General features: G+C 40.2%; 4 protein-coding genes across 6 annotated transcripts; 2 read left to right on the top strand and 2 right to left on the bottom strand.

The window, feature by feature from the left end:
• Positions 1-857: 857 nt before the first annotated feature.
• On the top strand, positions 858-15,358 carry LOC119553496 (reversion-inducing cysteine-rich protein with Kazal motifs). 3 transcript variants are annotated; one of them, XM_037863906.1, is made up of 8 exons: positions 858-1,049; positions 3,446-4,002; positions 7,698-7,753; positions 10,883-10,997; positions 11,058-11,263; positions 11,846-11,987; positions 12,053-13,615; positions 14,007-15,358. In XM_037863906.1, the coding sequence occupies exons 2-8, from the start codon at positions 3,675-3,677 to the stop codon at positions 14,804-14,806; spliced, it is 3,210 nt and encodes a 1,069-aa protein (XP_037719834.1). In that variant the 5' UTR covers positions 858-1,049; positions 3,446-3,674; the 3' UTR covers positions 14,807-15,358. The 3 variants fall into 3 exon arrangements, with proteins under 3 accessions (XP_037719834.1, XP_037719835.1, XP_037719836.1); XM_037863907.1 differs by having other exon boundaries at positions 858-1,017; XM_037863908.1 differs by lacking the exon at positions 858-1,049 and adding an exon at positions 2,408-2,904.
• Position 15,359: 1 nt separating this feature from the next.
• LOC119553497 (proteasome subunit beta type-7) lies at positions 15,360-16,926 on the bottom strand. Its single transcript, XM_037863909.1, has 3 exons — positions 16,762-16,926; positions 16,513-16,692; positions 15,360-16,038 (listed from the first exon to the last, which is right to left on the bottom strand). Exons 1-3 carry the CDS (start codon positions 16,821-16,823, stop codon positions 15,462-15,464), a joined length of 819 nt encoding a protein of 272 aa, XP_037719837.1. The 5' UTR covers positions 16,824-16,926; the 3' UTR covers positions 15,360-15,461.
• Positions 16,927-17,213: 287 nt separating this feature from the next.
• LOC119554329 (39S ribosomal protein L39, mitochondrial) lies at positions 17,214-18,810 on the top strand. The gene is made up of 5 exons (XM_037865193.1): positions 17,214-17,343; positions 17,592-17,916; positions 17,977-18,077; positions 18,147-18,589; positions 18,651-18,810. Exons 1-5 carry the CDS (start codon positions 17,271-17,273, stop codon positions 18,708-18,710), a joined length of 1,002 nt encoding a protein of 333 aa, XP_037721121.1. The 5' UTR covers positions 17,214-17,270; the 3' UTR covers positions 18,711-18,810.
• LOC119554327 (zinc transporter ZIP10) lies at positions 18,702-24,272 on the bottom strand. The gene is made up of 4 exons (XM_037865192.1): positions 23,967-24,272; positions 21,835-22,120; positions 20,316-20,612; positions 18,702-20,259 (listed from the first exon to the last, which is right to left on the bottom strand). Exons 1-4 carry the CDS (start codon positions 24,108-24,110, stop codon positions 19,265-19,267), a joined length of 1,722 nt encoding a protein of 573 aa, XP_037721120.1. The 5' UTR covers positions 24,111-24,272; the 3' UTR covers positions 18,702-19,264.
• Between the last annotated feature and the right edge of the window lie 458 nt (positions 24,273-24,730).

The raw sequence follows: 24,730 nt of genomic DNA on the forward strand, positions 1-24,730 counted from the left end.
TTAGAAAGAGTATTACATTTTAGGCAGAAGCTTGGAACGCAAAAAGGCGCTTAAATATTTTTAGAATTTAAAAATTTAAAAATTTATTACACAAAACTTAGGCTTTATCAAATAGCTGTCGTGGGAACTATTGATGTCCGGTTTTTACAGTTTCTTGAATACACGCAGATTTCAATTGCATTCTAGAAGTTTTAAATATTGGGGCTATTCCTTTAAAAATTCAAAAGTTTTTAAACAATAAGTTTTTAGTTTTTCACCTGCTAATGATATCAATTTTAAATAAAATAAAAGTGGTAGCTCGTGCTAGAACTTTTTTTTATTACTAAATTGTAATTTTAAGTAGTGAAACAAAATTCAAAAATTTATATAATAAATTTTCGTCACAAAAGTTGATATCAAAACTTTTGTATGTTGAAGGTGCGATCGTCACTAGTTTTTTACCTTGTTAGGAGGGGTTTTTGTTTGATTAAAGGTAAGGTAAGTTTATTTTTCCTAATAATTTATGTCCATTGACGAATTTTTACACAGCTTACATAACTTTTTATCTGAACGATGAAAGATGTTTTACAATTTCAACTAAGAAAATATGGAAGAAAAATATAAAAAATTTGTTTATGGATAAATGAAAGTTGATAATTAAACAAAAATTAAATAATTAAAATTGCCATTATACTTTTGAAAAGAAAACTTAATTCACACAAATATTTACAAATTTCTTCAAGTGACTATCATGAAAATAATTTTTTTTAAATTGGATGTTCAGCCATGCTCAAAAAAATTACTCCCAGTGCACTGTGCCGACTCGCTTATAACACAATGTCGTTCTCAACTTTGCTCACACAGTTTCCAACCGTCGGATCGTGCGCACGTAAAAGATGTAGCGCGGCAAGTCTTTCGATCGCGAACCAAAATAAATCAAATATAATAATCGAAAGTGTTTCTTGGATAACAAAAATACATGACAATCAGCTAAATAAAAATTAAATTATTTAAATTAAGCATAACCCAAACCAAAGTGTGAGTTTCGAAAGCAAAGCGCAGTGAACCCGGTAAACAAATCAAACGACAAGTGATTATGGGATGCATTTGGGTGCAATGTGTGTGTGTGTGTTTGTGTGTGTCTGTGTGTGAAGCATTTGGGATGAATGTATTTGTGCAGGTCCTTTTGCGGCTCCTTTTTGCATCCCTTTGCAAAGTGGCGCTATTTTCTGTTTGATGCATATTGTTCTCCCATTGCAATCAAAACGGAGTTGAAGCCACAATCGCACGAGTACAGTGGAAACACTCTATGACGAGCTAGCTTTTGGAGTATATATATAAAAATCTTAAAATAAATATACTACAAAAACATATGAATATATTTATTGTGTTAGATCAGTAGTTGATATAAGCCCTTTGCTAAGAACTTATTTTGTCGGTCCTTAAAAATGTTTTTATCAAATATAACGCCTTATTTGACTTTGGGGAGTACAACTGTGGGGCCAAAGACAAAGGCTTCTTCTACTCCGCTCAACCTCAAGCTGCATATGAGTTAATATTTGTCTAGTTTTTGAACATGCCGCTTTTGTCTCAGCCTTTGTGTCCCTACTCGTATTCGTCTGACGTTGACGCTGAAGTTGACAAACCAACCAGGTCCTGGTCCACTTTGGATGACGGCGTCTTTGAGCTGGTGGCCAAAAGGGTAAAGTGGTTGGGGAGCATTGGGGTGAAGGGACATAGGGGCTTCCAGCCTCCACATCACGGCAAATAGCTCTACTTTCCACTCTCGCTGAAAGTGCTATCCTTTTGCAGGATATATGCAGCCATAGCTGCACTGGCTGTTGATGTTGATGTGGATGTGGATGTGCGGGGACGACTCCCTGGCGCTGTAAAATATGCAATTAGAAAGACATCAAAGCACAGTCACCGCTCAACTCAGCGCTGATAGCCCGGCACCAACCACCGCCCACCGCCCACCGCCCGCCACTTACTTTCCCGCCCCCTCTTGGTACCACTCCCCCTTTCCCTGTGGCCCACTGCTTTGGTATGCGCTTTGACACAAGCACAGACGAACACTTAGAAAAATTTAACAATAAATTATAAAAAACACAAATAATAAACAGAGTCATTTAAATAAATTGTTTTTCTAGAAGAATCCTCTTTTTAAATATTTGTTTGATTATAGAGGTTGTTTTGAAGTGAATGTATTGTATAATATTTTTTATGAAAAAGTTCGAGTTCTACGGTAGTTATATCTTAAATAAATAAACCAGTACCCAATTTAAATCAATACATTTAATAATAATGGTAATATAATTTTCAAATTTGAAATCTTATAAAAATTCTTATTTTAAAAGAGACAATTGGATTTGCAATCTAAATATTGGATTATGCTTGGATGGTAAATAAAGAGTCTTGAACTTTTTGTTTCTATCTCAATGAAATAATTGTTTTTTTTAAAACAGTAATAAAATATTTAGGAAATTTTAAAATAGTTAATCTTTTTTTGAGTGCAAAAGTGCAAGGACACTAGGCGAAAAAAAGAAAAGGGTGGAAAAGAAGGCTCTTGAAGAACCCAACCCGAAACGAGTCTCATCATTAGTGCGTCGCTCCCCGCCGTTTGTGTCACTTTGTCGGCCTCTGACTCTGCCACTGGGCGCTTTTTGATATTATTTATTTATATTTTTCACTTTTAATAAAATGTTGTCGCCGTTGCCGGCTGCCATTGCCATCGCCATCGCTACTTTGCCTTTGTGGACAAGGAAAAGTGGAAGCACTCAGAGGGGAATGGGGAGTGAAGAGTTTGGGAACGCTTTGCCAAACTGGCGGCCAAGCGAGGTCAATTGGCTTAATTACTGTGTGACATCGTGTGGACAAGTGGCAAAAACGAAGGCGTCTTTGGAATACTTCCACATTCGCCACTGGGTAAATAGTCTTACATTTATTCATGTATATTTCAACAGATAGCTCAGAGCCCTATCAATAGAGTCCCTTGTGCGGGAGACCATTAAATTTAATCGTTTTTCATTTTTTGTCTGCGTTTTTCAATCACTATCTAGTAACGAGCATCGCAGCCCCAATGTCCATAAACATATACACTAAAGAAAATATAAATTATATTTTTGAAAACATTTCTGAGGCTTTAATTCGACTAGAATCTCATGAGAGCTTAGGTGTTAGTTAGTTAAACAATTTTGTTTTTTTAAATAAACAGCTTAGAAGCTTACAAAGACGTATTTACATTTTTAACTAATTACAATCCTACGAATTTTTTTTTAAAGTAAATAGTTTAAAAGCTTACAAGCTGGACAAAATTTTTAAAGTATTCCTTACTAAAGTCTTTTAAAATGTGTAAATGAACACCTGCATTTGTTATTTATAAAATCTATATTTTAATAAATTCGCACTAAAAATAAAACAAAATCAAACAAATATTTAATTATAAACCCAATTTTTTTCTGTGCAGGAAAAATCAGTTTGTATATAGTGTAGTAATGCGTAAGCAGTCGCTTATCGAACGGATGCCAATTGGCCATGTAGATGAACCCATCGAGACTTTTGACTTGTGACACATTCATTTCCTTTGGCCGCAACGACTTATCGCAGTGCACAAAATGCACTCGACATAATCAGAGTGAAATATACAAAACAAACAAGTGAATAAATTTAAAAAGCCAGACAAAACAACGATAAAAATGCGCCTGAGTGGCTGGGAAATTGTGCTGCTCCTGCTGCCTTTTGGTTTGGTCAGTGCTGTCCGCCAGTTGGAGGAGAATCAGAGCACCAAAAGCGATCATCTGCATTCTGGGGAACGACAGGTGCGACGTCGCAACAATAAAAGTAATGCCTCCGCGGATCATCAACGGCATTCGCCATCCGGTGGATCCAAGAAAAATGGTCGGAGTCAGTCCGTAAGCCTGGATTCAGATGACTACGACTGGCTGGATGCGGATACCAGTGAGGCAATCGATAGCTCGGAATTCACTGCTGTGGAATCTGTGAAATCGTCTGGTGAAACGCATGGTAAGTTGATAAGACAATTGAACCCTACAACCCTTTACTGGCACTTCAAACGCAGCCGCCTATCAGTTAAAAATAGACTAACTCATGGGTGACAAATTGGTTGGGTATTGATAAGGTTATTCAAAATATTGAAAATAAACAAAGCCAACAGATATAATACATATAATATGCTATATTGTATATATAATGTATATAATGTATTTTACTACTCCTGTAAACTATATTTATATTTTAGCATGAAGAAGAATTTATTAAATGGGAGAATGTATCTATTAAAATTAATGACACTTTGGGGTGAGAAAAATCGGTCGGCGAATATCATTTTGATGTACCTAAATCAATATTGGTAATATTTGTGTTCATATCTAAAACACATATAGTTTATCTTCCATTATTTTCAAGATTTTTGCTATTTTGAAAACCGGTTCATGAATTTGTTGTATCGTTGTCACTTTCATTCACTCCTCCTTTAATTAGCCCGCATTTTGTGGGCTGGTCAGTTCAGCTCAGATAGCTCAGATAGAGGAACCGACAAATATATAAACTTTTTGAGGCCCCTCCCCCTATGATTTGCATGTAAATGGAACTCACTCCACTCACTTAATCAAAAGCAATAATTTCCTTTTGAGCGCGAACGAAATGTTTTAATTGAAAGTGCTGCTGATGATGATGACGATGGTGATGATGATGATGCCACTGTTTTCAGATATGTACGCCTGACTATCTGTATCCGAGGGAATGCGTGTTTGTGCTCGAATCTAAATTGAAACTGTGTTAAAAATTAGTTTAAATTGCTGCAAAGCTGGCTTGTCTGATGGCGCCAGCATATAAGAAGCCAAGATACACTTCAGATTCAGCCTCAGCCCCTTCTTCATTCATTTCTCCACTGGCTGTTTTATTAACTCGCAGCTCGAGTGAATTATGGCTCGGGGTTGGGGGTGTCAGTGTATGATAAATGTGTTAGATTTCCAATGAAATTTTATGGCCTGCTCATATATGTCGCCGCCTTGAGCTTAACTGATTGTATTGTCTCTCTCCTTTTGCAAAAGGAAATTCTTTGGCTTGGCTTCGGCGTGGTGTTGTGCATCCGAAATGATTTAAATAGTGGATTGAAGTGTTTTGCATACAAATGGCCACCGTTGAGTATTCATCTGAATGCGCTGCGGTCGTAAAAAAGCTATTAAACAATTATTTTTGTTGCACTTACGATAATCAAACGGGTGGTCGGATAAGTCCACTACCTTTGATGGGAATTATCTGCGCAAAAGTCAGAGAACTTGGCGACGAATCAGCTGTGACACTTGACATGCGGCAGCGAATCGGAGACTGCCATTGAGTGGATTTCTGTATTTTTAGATGACATCCCATTCCACAGATCCAATAAGCACAGAAAAAATATGACATACAGAGAAATTAATACATTCCATAAACCAGATAAATTCTGTATCTCTAAAATGTTGTATATCAAATTCAGTAAATTTTCTTTAAAATTTTTAAAAAGTTTATTTATTTTTATTATGTTTATTTAATTTTAAATGTTTATTCAATTTTCATGTTTTTATTTTCATTATAATAAATATTTAATTCCTGACTTGAAACCAAAAATAAAAATTTATATTTACACACATAGAAACTTTTTTTTTACAGAAATTTATTAAACGTTTTTATAAATGGTTAAATTTATAATTTTAAGACAATTATAAAAACAAATGTATTATTTTTGGTGTGGTGCGTTGACAGGCAACTTAGATCATTGGCCACAGTAAAAAAGAACCATCACAGGCAGAAGACTTCGCAACTTTGCAACTAAAACTGAAACTAAGATACATAATAAAAATAGCACTCAACGACACACTATACGCACAGTAGCAAGCACAAATGAAAACATTAACAGTTTTAAAAATAAATGCCAAATAAAAACTGAATCAGAACGAGAATCCCAACCAGAGCAATATCAAAATGGCGTAGAAGACAACGCCCGGCAAATCAAAAAGGCATTTTCCAAACGATTTGTCACAGTTTCGCATTTTCACATTTGATTCCCCAAATCAATGTTCTCATAGGCCGCGGCCAAATTTATTTCGGTGGACTTCAAAGTAAATTTCCGCTAAAATTAGTCACTCAACCCGACTGTCCGGACTCGCTTGGCCGAAATGAAATGGCTGGTCCAAAAATACGTGAGCTTCCGAACAAGAAATGGGGGAAATCTTAGCAGTTTTCACTTAACCCATCCCCACCCCTAGTTCTCCGCCCTCCTTTGGCAATTGCACACTTAATTAATGGGCACTGCTTTTGATCTTCTCTGAAGTTCAGTAGCCCTCCAATTCCTGCCGCAAGTGACAAAAACTGAAATTTTTCACGCACTCAGCGAAACTCTTTGAACCCGCCCTATTCGCCCAGCCGACTGTCACACGTCCAAGTCGCCGGATCCGGAGTTTCGAGTCCGGAGATCGGGGACATGTGTCGCAGATGTCAGACATGGGAATCGCTTCCAACTAGTGATGCGTAGTGTGAAGAGATCACAGGGAATAATCAAGTTTTTAGGGATCCCTCTACATTATAATCGAGCATTCGTGTCACGACTTTCAGTTCTCTTCGATACAACTCATTCATATTCATCTGGTTGGGATAACGCAATCAGAACGATGTCAATTATAGGTAGGGGAGACAAGTTGTTACCATCGACAGCAAACAGTTAAATAATTGTAGCCGGAGATAAATTTATCCATTGGCGATTAAATAAATAAATATTTCTTTAAGATCTTAGACACGATAAAGGTAACTTTTTTCTAGGGAGTGATGTTACCTACTGGTTGAATTTTTTTTTTTTTTACAAACTATTGGCGGTTTCTAACATGATTTTTGTGATCCTAAATAAAATTTATCAAATCTTTCAAATTTATAATTTAAACACATCTGTTGGCCAGTATTGTATCTTTGAAAATATTCTTAAAACTTTTTAAAGGCTTATTAAAAATTCTCTTTAAGCCATAAATATGTTAACTTATTTATCAATTAAAATTAACTTAACATGATGTAAATTCTTAACTACTATCAACATTTTTATGTACATATGCGTATCTTAGTAAAGGAATATATTTTTTTTATTTTTTAAAACATTCAATTGATATCCACAATATCACACTGTCATCTCTGATCCCAAAACACCCCACATCCACACTGCTCCCCCATTTCTTTTCGCAAGAAAAGTTCAACACCCAATGAGCAATCTTCCAAATGAACCGCAGCCAAAAAAAGAAGGGTGTAAAAAGAAAAAAACCAAGCGGTAAGTGCTTAATAAGTAATCAGTCACAAGGCCTCGTAGATAAGCAGGATACCATTCCAGCCACCTAATTAGTGCGAAAAGTAAAACCTCGCCCCCTCAAAGTCGCAGCGTGATTTGTGCCAGAGGAAGTGTATCTTGCAACAGATTCAGACCAACATGTGGCGATCATGATCATGACCACGATCGGGAATCGGGCATCAAGTGAATCTGACTGCAGCCCGCTCCTTTAACGATCCTCTGGCAGATATCTCGCTGTTTCCCGTGGCATTTATTTAAATTTTAATTTACTGAGTGGTGTCAAAATGCGTGAGCCAAGCCATTAAACCCTGATATGCTGCACTTTACCAACTTAACTTCTTGTTTTCCTCTCGCAACATGCTTATTTTTTGTTTGTTTGCTTCTCTTGCAGATATCTTCACATGTTGCAATCAGGTCTTCGGCTCATGTCGCACAGCATGCGAAAATGTAAGTATCGCAGATCGGGGCGAAAGGGGGCTTAGTGGGTAGGATTGATCATATATCAAAAGTGCGTATGAACGGTTGAGTGGATGCAACGCGGGGTACAGCCAAGGGCAAACCTTTGATTGCACCAAAGTTTATTTTTAAGCTGGTTTTGCTTTAAAAGTTAAGTGGATTAATTAATCAATAGATTCTGAAAAACATACTCTTATGCCAATGAAAAAAAAACATTAAAAGGAAAATATAAAAAATTATAGAGCTTATGATAACCAAATTTTATATATCGAAAATCGAATACATTAATCTCAAGTACTACAAGATTTAAAAAAAAATTTAATTATCTTAATTTCAGTTAAATACTTACAATTTCACATTTCCTTATATAAATTTGCATAAATTTTCCATCTGAATATATTCACTCATAACTATTATACCCAAATGCGGTGTACAAGGCGCCTCAGCTACAGTCAAAACCTACTCGAAGGGAAATGATGTGCCTGTCATAAATATTAAACGCCAGCCGAAGGCAACTAGCCATAAGTATGAACACCTCGGACAGCAGATCAGATACAGATTGTACAAGCCGATAAGGTGGAAAAACTACTGATCGAGCCACAGTGCATTTCCTGGTATTTTTTGTGTGCCCATGAATCCTCTTTCCCTCCTTATGAATGGCGTGCGAGCGTTGCATACTAAGCATTATAAATTTAGAATTCAATAAACGTTGATCCGTCAGACTGTCACACGCAGAAAATGCATTGAAAATTATTATGACAGGTTTTAATGGTCGTTCGATTTCGATAGAACTTTGAATGCCTTATCCACATCCGCTGGATGCCGATAGCTGATTGTAGAGCCTTGTGCCAAAAAGGATTGAAAAATCCGCACAAATTGCATTGTTAATTAGCATAAACTGGCAAACAGGTAATTGCAACTCAAAGACCCAACCCAGACAAAAGGCCCAGACTCCTACAGAGAAAGAAATTATATTATCTAATGATATAATGTAAAAAATATGTTAATATAATGTGATAAAATAAAATATATGGGTTATTATATACCTGTTAGTTTTTAAAATTATACGGATTTCTATTGGTCATTACTTATAACAGACTTTTGAGTGATATTAACCGATGGGTATATTTTTTTTCATTGTGCATTGAGAGCCAGACCAACCAGTTTGCCACTCAAAGTCATTCATAAAACCCGAGCCGGCTGAAAATCAATTTGTTGTCTTTGAGAGCGAGTGTGTCGTGTGTGCAGTTGTCGGTAGTCTGCTCCTAGGCCCGATTTAGTTAGAGGCAATGCCGGCAATCAAATCACTGACATCATTTAACTTTGTAATCATAACCATTTTCCACCCAAAACCAATTAGTTTTCCCAGCCGAAAGTGGGCTGGGGCTTTGGCAACCTTTTCATTTAGAAATGCAAATGAAGGCATTAAATCTTTTGGCCAAATTGAAACTGACAAACAGGATAATGCCAACCGGTTCGGTTCCCATGGGCGTTCCCCCAAATCCACTTTTCAATTGCTTTTCTCTCTCGAACGATAGATTAGAGAGCTAGATCTTACAAGTGGGTGTCGGGTAATAGGAGACCCCTTGATATCCGACTCCCCACTCACAAATTGTTCTGTGTTCGGTCTCCTGAATGTGTGAAAAGTCGAACCCGAGACGAGTGATCCTAGCCGAGATAAGTGCAAAATTTACGCGCATTCTATTATTGACAAAATGCTCTTTTGTGGCTCGAGGTCTGATAATTGCGAACGGACAAGTCCGTGGGCCTCTATCTGATGGGATTTTGTGCCCAGGTGGGCAGGTTGTCCTCGGAGAGGAGGTTCCGGTTGGATGCCATGTAGTTATCCCAGTGTGTGGGAGTGCGTGACATGGCCACGGACACTTCATTAACAAAACTGCAACAGACATGCTCGAGGCCCGGTCCTCAAAGAGGGGAAACAACCCAGGAACACACGTGGAAGGAGTGCGTACCAACCAGGGGCGTAGTTGATAAAAGGTACCATTCAGCTTGAAATAAACATGTGATTAAATCGACGGATTGCTACAATTATCATATTTTTGATGTCCTATTAATATACCAAAAACCTTTAAGGAAAAACGAATAAAAGGGAGGTGACCAGAATTTAATTGGATATGAAATATTCAATTAAACTCTGCTATATGTTTTGTATGTATATTGAGGATATCAAGTTAAATTATATACCTAAATTGTTTCCAAAATAAATAATCTCCCCTTCTACCCCATATACCCTTCCAAACAAAAATCCCCTTTAATCCCACACCATCTCCACCTCAGTTTATGTTAATTTGTATTTATGGGAATGCCACCAGGCTCAAGATCCAGACAAGTTCCGAGGACAAGCACACGAAGTATCTTGAATAGACATCGCTTTACTCAGATTACTGTGGCAGATACGTGAGTCTCAGACTGGAAATGAGCCTGAAAATTTGTTATTGAAGTTCCCTGGGCCTGTTCTTTATCGATAGAAAAAGAGCGAGAGCGGCAAATGTTATTTATGATGGTGTCAGAAGGAGCGCAGGATTCAGAAATGTAACATAATACGCCAAAAATACCACAACAAGAGCAGGATAAAACTGCAACCTGCATGTTTTGAACCCTGTCTCTGAACTCAACCCCTGGCTGTAACCCCCATGCACTCAAAAAAGATGAGCTCAAACTCATGAAGGGTTAGGTTTCCGAAAACTTCAACAGATAGAAGGAGCTATCATAAACTAAAATTCGAACTATAAGAGCTTATCTTGATTCTTTTTTGAGGTCGGTTTTAAAATTGTCATGAGTAAAATATGTTCCTAAAATAAAAGGCTATATAAAGGTTTGGCTATTTTTTGACGTACTTTCCTTTTCCTTACGATAAGTCCTATACAAATAAAACACCTTTTTCATTCCGAAATTTTGAATTTAATTTAATGGTTATACACAAATTATTTAAAATGTATTTAACATTTTTCCCGAGTGTGAAAGTTGTGAGACTGCGCACAGAGCACCTGAAAACCAACAGGTTGCGGGTCAGGAGCGGGTTAAGCTCTCGGCCGACGATTAAGTTTGATTGCGATTAATAACTTGTTGTCTATGGCAATTTATGCATATTTTTTCCAGTTATCTCTGGTAGAGTTTGCCACTGGCGCTGGCGGCGATAATCGCGAGGAACTGCGCAAGTATTGTCAACTGCACCAAGTGGAATTCTGGACCTGCGTGAACCAGACATTCGATGGTGAGTGGGGGAAAAATAACGCCATAAAATCCATTGAATAATATAGACTCTCGTTTGCAGCGGTCACCCGTGGAGCGGACTGGTCGGGAAGACGTTGCTGCCAATTTGGAGTTCTGCCCCATTGCCGCAATGTCTGTGCCACTTCGAATCGCTCACCTGTGCAAAACTGCCGGCGCAGCGATGAGCAAATGCTGTACGACTGCCTGGAGCGCCAGGAGGCCGCGGATCAGTGTTGCGGACAGGCCCGAACCTCCGAGTGCCTGGAGGTAGGAAATCCCATAACCCAATTAAATCTGAAAATAACCAGCGATCTTGAACATTTAATTAATATTAACAAATAACAAAGCTTGAGAACTTATTTGCTTATACCATCATTTTCACAGTTAATCAAAACGTTTTAAAATTATTCTCGGGTACTATTTAAAAAGATTTCTAAATAATTAATAAAGGATTTCAAATAATTTCTAGTTTTTTCTTTTCTTGTTTGTTTACAATTGAAGGCTTACTAAATTGGCAATACCATTTGCTGCAATCACAAAACGTTGAAAACAAATGCAACGTGTTGCCTTTATTTGTAAACTAATTAGTTATTGTTCGAGACTTATTGCAACATTTTTCATGATGGTTTATTTGGAACACAAATATTTTTGGAAGGCAAACCTTCGTTAAAAGCTTTGGTGTAAAGATTGTGTAAATATTATATATAAATTTTATAAATAATAAAATAAATAAAAAAATTCAGTCTTTCAAGTTAAAGTCGAAGATGATTTGATTTTAAAGTGATTTGTAATTACATATTTTTTTCAAGATTATTTCATTTGTATTTAACGTTTAACTATTGTTTTTAGGCCTGTCGAGCCGTATTCGAGCCAGCGAATGACAACCATGATCATGTGGACATTAATGGGTCCTGTGGGGACCGCAATGCAGATGTGATTCAGTGCATCAACAATCACACGGACATGACTCCTCTGGCAAATGCCGAGCAGTGTAAGTGGATAAAATCTTAAAAATATACTAATCTTTTGATAATAAATTAATTAATTAATTAATAGATCTCCCCTGCTGTGAGTACAGCAACAAGGAGCATTGTCGTCATACCTGCCGGAACCTCCTCCATCAAAACGCCACCCTCATGGAACGCAGTGAGGTGATCTTCTCGCGTTTGGAGGCAGCAGGATGTGGATCTCCCTTGCCCCAACTTCCCTTCTGGCAGTGTTTTCTTACGGTGACTGGAAAACTATATGTTCCGGGAGGATCGGGCAGAGCTGGCGGATCCCTGGCCCAAGGACGCATATCTGGCAAAGGAGGATCCTTGGGGGAACCAAATCACCTGGGAATGGATGCGGCAAAAAGACAATGCTGCGAACAAGCCGGCAGTCACAAGTGCCGACGACTGTGCAACCAAATCTTCACCAGCAATTGGTGGGATGCGAGATCCAGTTTCGAAAACGAGTGTATGGATCAGCCGGGGGAAAGGGAACTGCGGAGGTGTATAGAAAGTGTGGATGCTCCCTGTGAACTGGGTTGTCAGGGTCTGAGTTTTTGCTCCAACTTCAACAATCGACCCACGGAACTCTTTCGCAGCTGTACGGCAGAACATGATGCAGCTGCTCGCGAAGATTTGCAGCTCCTGCAGCAACGGGGAACCGTGAGAGTCCTTGGTCAGGAGCTCTTTATCAAGAACACCAGTCGTTGTGCTCCGGAAAAGTGGCAGGCTCTGGTCTGTGCCCTCCAGTTGAAGCCCTGCACTCGAGTGGGTCTCTTCAATGGCATTTGCAGTGAGGATTGTCATGAGCTCTTGGATGAGTGTCTGGACTGGACGCTACAGAGTCAGCGGCCTAAGGATATATGTTCTAGGTTAAAGGAAAAAGATGAGGATGATCCATTGCCCTGCATTTCCCTGGAGAGCTACCTAAGGCCAGGAGCTGCCAGTCCGGAGGAGTCCCAAGGGATCACCTCACCCTGCGCCAAAAAACCCTGCAACGGCAGCGAAGTTTGCATTCTGCAGCGCGGAGGAAATCAAGGATACTCCTGCATACCAGGCTGCAATTTGGGACAGGATTCCAAACTGTTTGTTCCCTTCGGCTCGTATGTGCGCCTTGGCAAGAGCACTCTTCACAAGAAATCCGAAGTGGGTCAGCTTCCGCTGGCCGAGCACATAGTCTGCTCGTGTGGATTGGAGGGTCGGCTGGAGCAATGTCAGCCCTTGCCCAGCTATATGCACTCCCACTGCATTCTTCCCGGTGCCAGGAGCTACCGGCATGGATCCTCATTTTACCTGGAGTGCAACCTTTGCAGTTGCTTTGCCGGCGAGATCACTTGCACCAAACAGCAATGTCGTCTGCCAGGATTCGCGGACTCGGGATACACCAGTCTGCCGTGCAATTGTCCAGCTCACTATGTTCCCGTTTGTGGCTCCAATGGGAACACTTATCCCTCGGCCTGCGTGGCCAAGTGTCATTTACCTGAGGGGGATTACGTCTATGGAGCCTGCAATGCTCGAAATGCCTGCCAGGCAGCTCCTCCGAATAGTTGTCCCTCGGGAACTCAGTGTCTGGATAACAGAAAAGTGTGCCTGGCCAGCATGCAGCGCCCATGTCTACAATATGTGTGCGGTAAGTTACAGAAATACTTAAATCCCTAGAATATAAACAGCTTTTAGGAATTCAAAATTCTTAAAATAGTAAGATTTTTTAAAGGATTTGTCCCCAAAAATTAAAAGACTGTTTTGAAATAACACACTAGTAAAATTAAGAACGGAAAAACGCCCAGACCAAATGTTCTCAATGTGAGAATTTTTCTTCTCGCTTAGTCAAGGGTAAACGATCTTGAAATCATGGCTGAATTACTCTCAAATTTGTTTGCTTTTTAAGACGACAGTGGTTTAGAGTTGAGAATTCGGAATTCTTATATCATTCAAGCAAAAACAATTTTATTAAAACAGCTAAAAAAATACATATTATAATTACATATATCAATATTATTATATATTTTTCACCATTTCAGTAAACGCCACCGCTTCGAACTGTTCGTCCTTCCACCAGGGTGAGGTGTGCGATACTCAAGGACGCACTCATCAGAATGCCTGTGAATTGCTAAGAGCCAATCCTCAAGGTCAAGTTGCCTATTGGTCCGCATGTCAAACGAGTCGATATGCCTCACCGTCACCAGTTTGTGGAATTAATGGAGTGACCTACAAGAGTATGTATGCGGCCAGATCTGAGTATGTGCTGGTGGATTATGTGGGTCGGTGTCGGGAGGTGGGACTACTGGCCAGCGATATGGGAAGGCGCTGTCGAACTGTCCAGTGTCCAGCTCCCGTATCCAAGCATTGTCGCTTGATAGTTCCCCCGGGAGCATGTTGTCCACTGTGTGCTGGTGGCGCCTTCAGGATAATTTACTCCAGGAAGCAGTTCGATCGCGCCATGTATGGATTGAGGGCCCAGAGCAGCACTCTTTTGACCCTCCATGGAGTACTGCAGCAACTGGATGGACTGGTTCAGGTCAGCGAATGTCAGCTGACTGGATTCCTCACCATGGAAGTGGGCATATTTGTGGCAGTGGTGCCCGCCAGCAGCATCAAAAGACCCACGCGCCTTCAATTGGAGGCCTGCGCCCGCGAAGCAGAGAAGATATCCTCCCTGATCAACGCCCAATCACCTAGGATCACAACCAATCTAGCTCTATCCTGTTTGACGGTATCACATCTACTAGAACCCACGCCAAATGGAGCAACGTCTTATGGTTCCCATACCATTTGGATACTCCCCCTACTTCTGTTAATTTTACGGTTAATCATAGCTTAAGTTAGTCCTAGACGGAGTGTGTATTATCTAACTCAATCAAGTGAATTCTTGGTGCCAATTAATCTGTTAATCTAAGGAGATGGAAAGTGCCTTCAAATGTTAGGAATTGACCCTCTATACCATGTGATATTAGCTAAAATAATGTAAGTGACATGTCCCAAACAAAAAATGTCCTTTATAAGTTATTCTTCAGTTTATGCCAGGGACCGTAAATCTTAAGTACGTTTAATTTTCATACAAAGTCAACTACTTTAAATTTATAGTTGAAATTCATTTACAAACTCCTTAATGCTTTCAATTTTTATATTAACATTTACTTTAATTGGAAGATGTAATATTATATTAGACAAATAGTACAAAGATATTTATTGGACCAAAAAAAATGTTTGTTACCATAAAGGTACATACTGAAATTCGTAAAACAACTTATTATAAGTAATTTAATTATTTTTTCGGTCCCTGTCCCTGTGTCCCTAGTGTTCGTTAATGACCAAAGCATCGTCCATCTAGGAGTATCGCTAGTCTAATAAAATACCCCGAATAAAACATAAACTTGAGTTGAAGCATGGCTTCCTTTATTACGAACCACTCCAAGTAGATCCAGCCAAAAGCTCTATTAGATTAAATGTACGAAACGGTAGAAAAGGAAATCGCTTTAAGAAGTCTCCATGGGCACCACCTGGACGCGTTCGGTGATGAGCAGATCCTTGACTGAGGTGTGCAGGACGGCTGAGGTTCCCTTCTTGAAGCGGTAGTCCAACTGGCGCTCGCCCTTCTTGTTGGCCAGCTCGTAGTTGCGCAGATAATCCACGCTGCCCTTCCGGATCACACACAGATCGACGTTGGACCCCGAACCCAAATCGTTGAACACTCCGGAGGCGATGGCATCGCGCACCAGTTTCTTGCCCTCCTCCTCGGTCATGTCGGGTTTCCAGCGACTCTCGAACACGGTCATGGCGGCCAGGGAACCTGATCCCATGGTGGCATACGGCAGTTTATCCGAGCTGCCATGTGGGTGAATGGAGTAGATGTGGGGTCCGGTCTTATCGACTCCGCCGAGCACGAGGGCGGCACTGATGTGACCCTGGTAGCGGAAGAGCATCTGCTTTAGCATCACATTGGCGGCCACTACGCGCACCTCGCGCTCAGTTTGCAAGCGATGCAGCTCCAGCTGGGAGGAGATCAGATCCGTGGTCATCTCGGTGTCCGCAGCAGTTCCAGCTCCACAGCAACTGAAGTATAAACATTTTTGATAAGTATATAGAGAATATTTAGTTAAAATTGGGATAACTAAGAAAAAACTACAGGTATTTCCCAGTGATTTGAATTTTCTAAAGCAAACTTCATAAGGTAATCACAGGTGAAAAATCCATAATAGAAACTCTCTCTGTGATCTGCAAATTAGGGGACCTGAAGTTAAGTTACGCAGATTACAAGTAAAACTGCCGACCTCGAGCTACAAAGAATGTCTGTAGTTTATATATTTATCAACAGGGGTTTAGATTTCCCTATATTGTGATTAAGTTGTGATTAATATCATAAGGAAGTTTAGTTTAAGTTTACAAGCCTCTAAGATGGATGGAGGTGTTTTACTTATCCCCATCATAGGAAAACCAATGCGAAGCAGTACTAAGGATATATCGATTAGTGCAATCAGATCACTAGCCGCTATAGAAATTAACATAACATGTCATCTTCGAACTCACTATATGTTCTTGGCCAAGTAATGGATCTTGGCGCAGTTCTTGTCTGAGACGATAGGGCCCTCGGTGGCTCGCGTATCGGCGCCCAGGATAACGCCATCCTTGAAGATGATGCCAACGATGGTGGTGCCAGTTTTGGTGGTCGTGGGTGGCTTGAAGCCCCCCTTCAAAAGAGTCGCATTGCTAAAAGCAAATAGATGAGAAGTTTGTAAAAGCCGCTGAATGATTTCTGCGAAACCCGAGTAGTCTTACCGCTTGCAGTTATCGAAGTTGAAGCCTGGGCGTGGCAGATCGCGTGCGTTATCCAAATCCATTGTATTTTCTCTTTATTTCAACTATATTCACAGGAAGAATTAAAGTTTTATTTCTGCCGAGCGGAATGACAAACAAAATTGTTAATGGCGTGATAGAGCTGGATTAAAATCGATAGTATCGATTGGTAAGTATTAACCGGCACAATCGATGGTTTACGACAGGCGCGAGTGAAAAAGTATCGAGTGAAAAAGTATTTCACTTAATATTTTATATTATTTTCTAATTTAAAGTGTGCCTTTTCATCTAAATATTGCATCTAAATAAAATAAAAATAAAAATGTAATTGTCATTAAATATGTCTCTGGTCTAATAATTAGGTATATGCTACAGGTGTTTCGGAAAGCCCCTAATATTCTTATCGAAATATCGATAACTTATTATTTATTTAGCAGCCCTGGTACAGTCTTTGTGCTTCGCATCCCTGGAAAGTATTTTGTTAATTTACCATGTCTGCGGCCACAAAATTACATAAAACGAGTTGGTGCGCCCTGCGGCAGCTGCAACAATACAGAACTAAGGGTAAGTAAGACTAATTAAGAGCCCTTTTATTGACCAAAGATCGAAGAAACGGTTTACATAATGCCGGTAGACATTCACGTTCAGCGGAGCTCCAGCGTCAGAGATGGCATGTTTGGCGGTGTCTCGGCTTAAAAAATAGCTAGATTTTGATATCGATCTGGGTATTTTCTGAAAATCAATAGAGTATTAAATATCCTACTTAAAATATTACTTATTATAAAGTAGAACCTTTCACCTTTCCTTTACAGCCAGCTTTAGCCTCAGTTCAGCTTCGATAGCCAAGCGAAATGACCTTTTTAACCAGGAGCAGCGCCGCCAACGGGATGCCGTGGGCCGCATCGATAAGATCGAGGTCCGGTACCTGGGACTTCCCGAAGATGTCACTCTCGTGATGAACAGCAACATCTCCACGCCCTTCAATTGCGCCCAGCACCTGAGTGAGGGACACTGTAAGCGATCGGCACTGGCCCTGATCGACGGCAGTGTGCCCTGGGATATGCACAGACCCTTGCAGGAATCCTGCACCCTGCAGCTGCTCAACTTCCATGTCTCTGAGCCGCACGTGGTCAACAAGTGGGTGTGCTGCTTTTTTTTGTCATATGAGTTATTCTAATTAAAGTAACTATCTTGCAGAGCCTTCTGGCGCACTTGTAGCTTTATGTTGGGAGCCGCCTTGAACCGGGCTTTCAAACCGGAGGCGAATCTTCAACTGCACAGTTTTCCAGGACCCAACAGTAAGTTAAATTATCTAACAAGCCTTATAAGCTGAGATAGCTTATTAATTATATATTTTTCCATTACAGTAAAATCGGGTAGCTTTGTGCACGACATAGTGCTGCAGACTCAGAATTGGCAGCCTTCGAAGGAGGAGTTGCGCGCCATTTCGGCGGAGATGGTAAAATTAGCCGCGCAGGATCTGCGCATTGAGCGCCTGGACGTCCAGCAGGATCTGGCCCAGGAGATGTTCAAGGATTCCAAGTACAAGAGCGAGCAGCTGCCCAGCATAGCACAGCAAACCCAAGGAAGAGTATCCCTGTATCGCCTGGGTGACCACATTGACATCTCACGTGGTCCAATGGTGGGATCTACCAGCTTCCTGGGAAAATGCACCATCTCGGCTGCCCACAAGGTGGCAGAGGAAGGCCCAGCTGGCGCCTTCTATCGCATTCAAGGTGTTGCCCTGCCCTCTGGGTTCCAGCTGAACCACGTGGCTTACGGTGTATTGGAGGAGAGGTCCAAGAAACCTGTGAGTACTCCTTCCCAAATATTTTTGAAAGCTTAAACAAAATTATGTTGTCATATTTTAGAGCCCAGCACGTCTGCCCAATGAACCCTTCGAGGAACAACAACAACTGCAGTTATCTTAAAACGTTCTTTAATATTTAAAGCTATACGATAAGTGTTAACAGGTAAATCATTAAAGAGCGTCCTCATTTGTTACAAAAATATAACCGTCTTTAACAAGTATACTAACAAAGTTTGGATTTTGTACAATTATTGGTTCTTATATTATCTTATGGAATGAAATTCTGTAAAGCTCATAGTATTTTAAAATAACAACTTCAGCGTTGTAGCACAGCTGAATTTATTCTATGGAACACTTGTGGTCACGGTTTGAAATATTTATAAAGATTTAAAACTTTTAGTGCTGGGATACATCTTCTTTGAGCAGAATTTTTATTGGCTCTTTAAACACCCTTATCATATTTCAGAGTTTTATATTCTAGGAAAAGTTCTGTTTAAATCATGCATACATTTTGCTGACCACAGACATAAACATTTGGTAACGATTTCAACATTTAACATTTAAGGCGTGGTTAAAAAAGGCAGAGAATCGGAGATTCGAAGGAAACGGGCTTAGGCTACTATCTACAGAAAGAACGGGAAATCAACATATCTGTTTGAGATTCAGAGGTCTCTTTTAAAAGCTCTTGAACAGACCCTCCAAATCGTGCTCGTTCAGGGCAATAGCCAACATTATCAGTCCACCCAGGAGGATACCAACTATTTGTATAATAATACCCTTTGGATCTTTGGCCATTTCTGGATTGTGGGCCACACTCATCGTGGGCACCAAATCAGCAAAGGCAATGTACAGGAAGGAACCAGCAGTGGCGGCATAAATCCATTGAGTCATACCATCACCAATTCCGGCAATGAAAAGGCCCACAGACATGCCCACAAAGCTAAGAACTGAGCTTACGATGTTCATGTAGACGGCTCTTCGCATGGATACACCAGTTTGGAGGAGGAGAGCGAAATCGCCTAGCTCGTGGGGCAACTCGTGGCAGAGGACGGCAAAAGCGGTGGCGAACCCAGTGACAGGATCACTAGCAAACGCTGCACCAATGGCCAGGCCATCGGTTAGATTGTGCAGACCATCACCGATGACTACCATAAAAGCCACTGGGGTGAGTGGACGATCAGGAGTCTTCTCATCTAACTTGGCCTCCTGCAGCATTACATTGAGTTCTCGAGGAGCTGGCAGATCAGGAGTGTCCTGTGGAGCTGGCTTCTCCATGTGACTGTGGCTATGGCCGTGACTATGACCATGTCCGTGGCTATGTCCATGACCTGTTTTACCTCCCTTTAACAAGGGAATTAGATTCTCCAACATATACATGAAAAGAGCCGCCAGGAAGGAGCAACCACAAAGCAGAGCAGCCTCATTGCTATGTTTGTGATCCGATTCCAAGGGATTGATGCCAGTCACCGCCTCCTCATGCTTCTCTTCCTTAAAAAGAGCGTGGGGCAGCAAGTGCATCAGGGCATCACCGGCTAAAGTGCCCACGGCAACGGACACTAGGAACTTGAGGATTTCTTGGTAGGCAGCTGTCTTCATCAGAGGAACTAGAAGAATTCCCAGCAAACCGCAAGCAGAAAGAATCAGCATGGTGATGCTGGCATATATCCAAGCTAAAAGAAAGTGTGTTAGCTATCTTGTCAACAGGGAAATAATTGAAAACACTTACCGTTCCAAATCTTTTGCTTTTTGTCGCTAAGATTCTCGGATCGAGGAGCTGGTTGCTTGCAAACTCCATTATCGATTTGAGCCAATAGAGCTGGGCAGAGTTTCATAAAAGCCCGCGGTGAAATCCGCACCGAGTTGATGAACTCGTTATACTCCTCCTCTGAGTTGTGAATGGTTTCTGGTGAGCCAAAGCCATCCTTCTTAAACAATTTTTGGTAGGCAATGTTTTTATGGAGATCATTGTGGTCCACGAGCAAGGAAAGCAAGGACTTCGGAGATAAACAAGCTGCAACAGGATCTAAAGGTAGATTCGTATATATAAAATATATTTAAAACATCTAAGATGTATAGATATGTTTAAAATCAAAGCTTAAAGAGTAAAAACAATTTAGCAAAACAAATATTCGTAAAAATCTCAGGAGCTTGTAAGAAATTACATTTATAAATGCATACATACATCATGATTAAATAATAAAAGTTCTTTAACTTTCTAGGCAGCACCTGTTAGTTCTGTTTAAAGACTTGTAAGTGCTTTATTTATAAAGTTGGGTATGGGAAATTTCCCCTTAGAAATCTTGTTTACTTCTCAAAGTTTGTTGCTATTTTTCTATGGAAATAACAATTACATTTCTCCGAGCCCAACAGGTTGCTTTCTCATCCGTTGATTGTTATCCAATTCGCATGTGCGAACTTGCCATTAATTCAGTACGCTGTTTAGTGTTAACTTTATATGGGACAACGTTGTAATGATTGTGTGCACTTCAATTAACTGTAAAGCCCAACCAACAAAAATAACAAACGAACCGATTGAGGCCTGTTTGTATCTCGTTCTGTATCTGTATCTGTTTCAATTGTTGTTTTGTTTTGGATTTCCGCATCCATAATGCGTTCGTTTATCGTGTTATCGCCCTGTTTTCGTCACCTGCTGACAATGATCTTCCTACCTGCTGATTTACGGCTACATTTACAGCCCAAAAGGAGAAAGATATACGCATCTGATAATTCATTTATATATATCTTATAATTTATGCGACAAGGCCGCGATCGCAGACGGAACTTCCTATCAACCAAATGAGATGGGAGGATGGGATGGCATAATTGAATTGATGATAGACCGCAGTCGCCGGTTGCCTTGCACTTGGAAATCGGCCAATTGATGGAAAGAGTCGAGGCCCGGCTTCATCTATTTATACTTCCATTATAATGCGACATTCTCCCGGCCTCAATTTCTATTGTGTCACAGGTAGTGCTTTATTGCATTAGTTTATAATTGCCAGTCAAGTAAGCTTTAATCCATGTATTTTTCATCTTGTTTGGATTCTTTGGACACCGGCTAACTGTGAGAAAATCTAGCCTACTGTTTATTGCTTTGTTGTCTGTCTTACCCTATCTTAAGTATTATCAGTCATAGTTGATGGTCGGCAAACACTACTGATAGAAGTGAAGTGCGAAATCCCTTACCATAAAGATAGCCATCGGGCATTTCTACATTAAATATTGGCGGACTATTGTAGACTCACCAGAGCTCTCCCTTGGGTGCCGGTGCTTGGGGTCGTGAATTTCGAGGAATTCCGGAACCTCAGGGCCTATCTCTGGCTTTGAGAGATTAGTGGATGGCGTAGAGATTTGCACTTCCAAAACTTCCTCATCGGTGGCATTGACTCGTGTCGGCTCGATGTAATTTGGGGCATTTGTGGTGTTTGTTACCTCCTGGGAGTATCCTTGGGGTCGATGCTGATCGATCGTGTGCGAGGGATCGAATTGGATTTGGCCCAAGTTCAAGCTGAACATCAAATGCTCAAGACCCTGGAAAATTATTTCATAATTAGTAACTTAAAAAAGATACTTATATGTTTATATTGATTAGTTTAAGATCAATCTAAAGAGATCCCAAAGTTGGCTAGGAATACTAAAAAAAACACACTTTGCTCATAATTGAAGTTTAAAGGTATATATACGAAAGAAAGATACGGTTTTTTATTTATAAAGGAAAAACAATTTTCTTTGATCAAAAACGATAAAAGCTACTAAAAGATTACGACCGATTACGAAAATATTAAGTGGTCTTAAACTTATCTATCTATTTTCAAAGTTCGGGAACGCGTGGTGAATCAAAAGTTTTACAGTTCTGATATTTTCCTCTCAACTATTCATATTTCAGCACTACTTTTAACCTTGAACTTTTTAAGTCCATATATGTTAAAAAAAACAACTGGCAGCTGTTTTTCGATTCAATGTATGACCTAGAAGCTCCATATAAAATGCTATTTCACCCAAATTAATTCTTTAAAAACTTTCCAGTCCATATTTCGCACTTGCGATTCTGCGATCATTTGTCAAAGTATTATCTATCACAGATAATTACTTGATTTACTTGTCAACGTGCCAGGCTACGATATTTGCATACATCAGAATTCATTTGTTTATTGTTATTCCTTAAATCGGTCGCATTTTTGCTGTCGGAAAAGTGGGAGGAGATACCTGGGGTAGGGGGAATTCCATCTAATTGCCTTGACAGACACCTGTCGCCGTAGACTGGGGCGTGTGTCAGGTTAATGATGAGTGACTCCAGAGAATTCTTTAACCAAGATCAGGACTGCAGAATTTGCATATCAACAAACACATTAGGCAAACACGCGCTTGCATAAAAAAAACTATTTGTTATGGAGCTCAGGAACCCACCAAATGGCAATTTTACTTTCATTCAACGAAAATTTGCTTGTGTGCCAAGTATACTATGTAATCGAAATTGGAATATTAGAATGATAATAGAATGTTAGGTGGGCGGCCAGGGGGTGGGACCTGTAATGTTAGTATGCCGAGTGCGTAAAAAGTAAAAACATTTTAGTAACGTGCCATTTAAATGGACAGAGTGTATTGCGTAGTCTATACGCATGAGTAATGTCAATTGGCTTGGATTGTTTGGACTGACTGCCTGTCCATAACTTTGGAGTCCATAAGCATAACGATAGCGTTGCGAAACTTATAGGTGAGGGGGTCTATTCATATTTCGTCAGCTGTGCCGGCCTGTCATCCTCATTAGGAGAAACAGTCTTATCGCCGTAATCTTCTAATCTCTGACTTGGAGGAGGAGGAATGGAGGATGTAGTGGGGCGGGGGCGGTTCCACGACACTCGTGTTGATGCTCAAGTCTTGGAATATATATCACACTGTGTGCTGTTCGTTTGTCTGGATTTTGATTAAATTTATGATAATGCCAGCAATAAAGTCTACGTTTTGTATCATACGTTCCAACCGAGGCAAGTGCCCCCAGTGTTATAAAATTGCTCCGCGTTTATAAAGATAACAATCTTTAAAGGGCTTATAGGCGTTTATAACAGTCGAGAGTGTTTTGTTTGCCTGTTTGTCATCTTGGTCAGAACGGAGTTGTCAGTACACAATTGTTTCACTTTCACAATCCCCAAATATTGGATGAGCTCTAATCTATATAAACCCAGTTTCCCCAACTCTCTTTGTTTTTGTTGCTGACCCAAAAATATATAAAAAAAAGATACAAACTCACTAATTTTTTGCCATAATACTAACCGCAAAAGCTTTGCTCGTGTCCGACTATGTTTACCTGTGTTTACCTGTGCTCAAATTACTTTTGTGTGTGTTTACAAGGCTAGTTCGATGGTTTATTGGTTATTACCTCAAAGTTGATTGTCCCGCCATTGCCGTATTTTTGGAATATCTGAGTCAAATAGCGATTATATTCCGTGGAAGTCTGCACTGCTTCGAAGAATAACGAACCCAGGCACAATAGGGTTAAAACTAGCACCTGCCTTTTGGCCATCTTAATCAACTGAACACTTGAGTGGTATATGGTTTATATTATTTGATTCGAATTCGCACTCTACTGGACGCTCGTCATTTCGCGGGGCTTTACCGGGATTTTTTTTACGAGTTTTCACAGACGCGTGCGATCCGTAACACTGCGGTCAACTACCGATCCCGTTCGACGGTCTTTTGAAATGACAGTTGCGCCCACGCAACGTTTTTATACGAATTTCGGCGAGAGGCGGGTTCTCCTTTCTCCCTCTCTCTCTCGCGGGGTTCCTCATCACTCTGCGCACTCGCTACAAACTTAACTGCCATTCGGGTTAAGCTTTGGAAAAGCTTTCGCCGGGCCTTTAATTTTGACAGGCATACAAGTTTAAATCAGTTGGCCGTTACTACGATTAATTAATTAAAAAGATAGGAACTGTATATTCCAGTGTCCTTTCTGTTATAAAATATATTGCATACCTACAAGACGGTATTTCATCGGTAGATCTTAATGATCACATGTACGAAGTTTAATTTACGATTTAATCTCAGTTTGCAGACTGTCCTAAAAATGTTTTTTTTATATTTTTACTCACATTTGCTGTTATCTCGGTACAACAAAATTCTGCCCCAAAAATCTACTACGAC

Source organism: Drosophila subpulchrella, chromosome 3L, assembly GCF_014743375.2.
Source record: "Drosophila subpulchrella strain 33 F10 #4 breed RU33 chromosome 3L, RU_Dsub_v1.1 Primary Assembly, whole genome shotgun sequence".
Classification (NCBI taxonomy): Eukaryota; Metazoa; Arthropoda; class Insecta; order Diptera; family Drosophilidae; genus Drosophila; species Drosophila subpulchrella.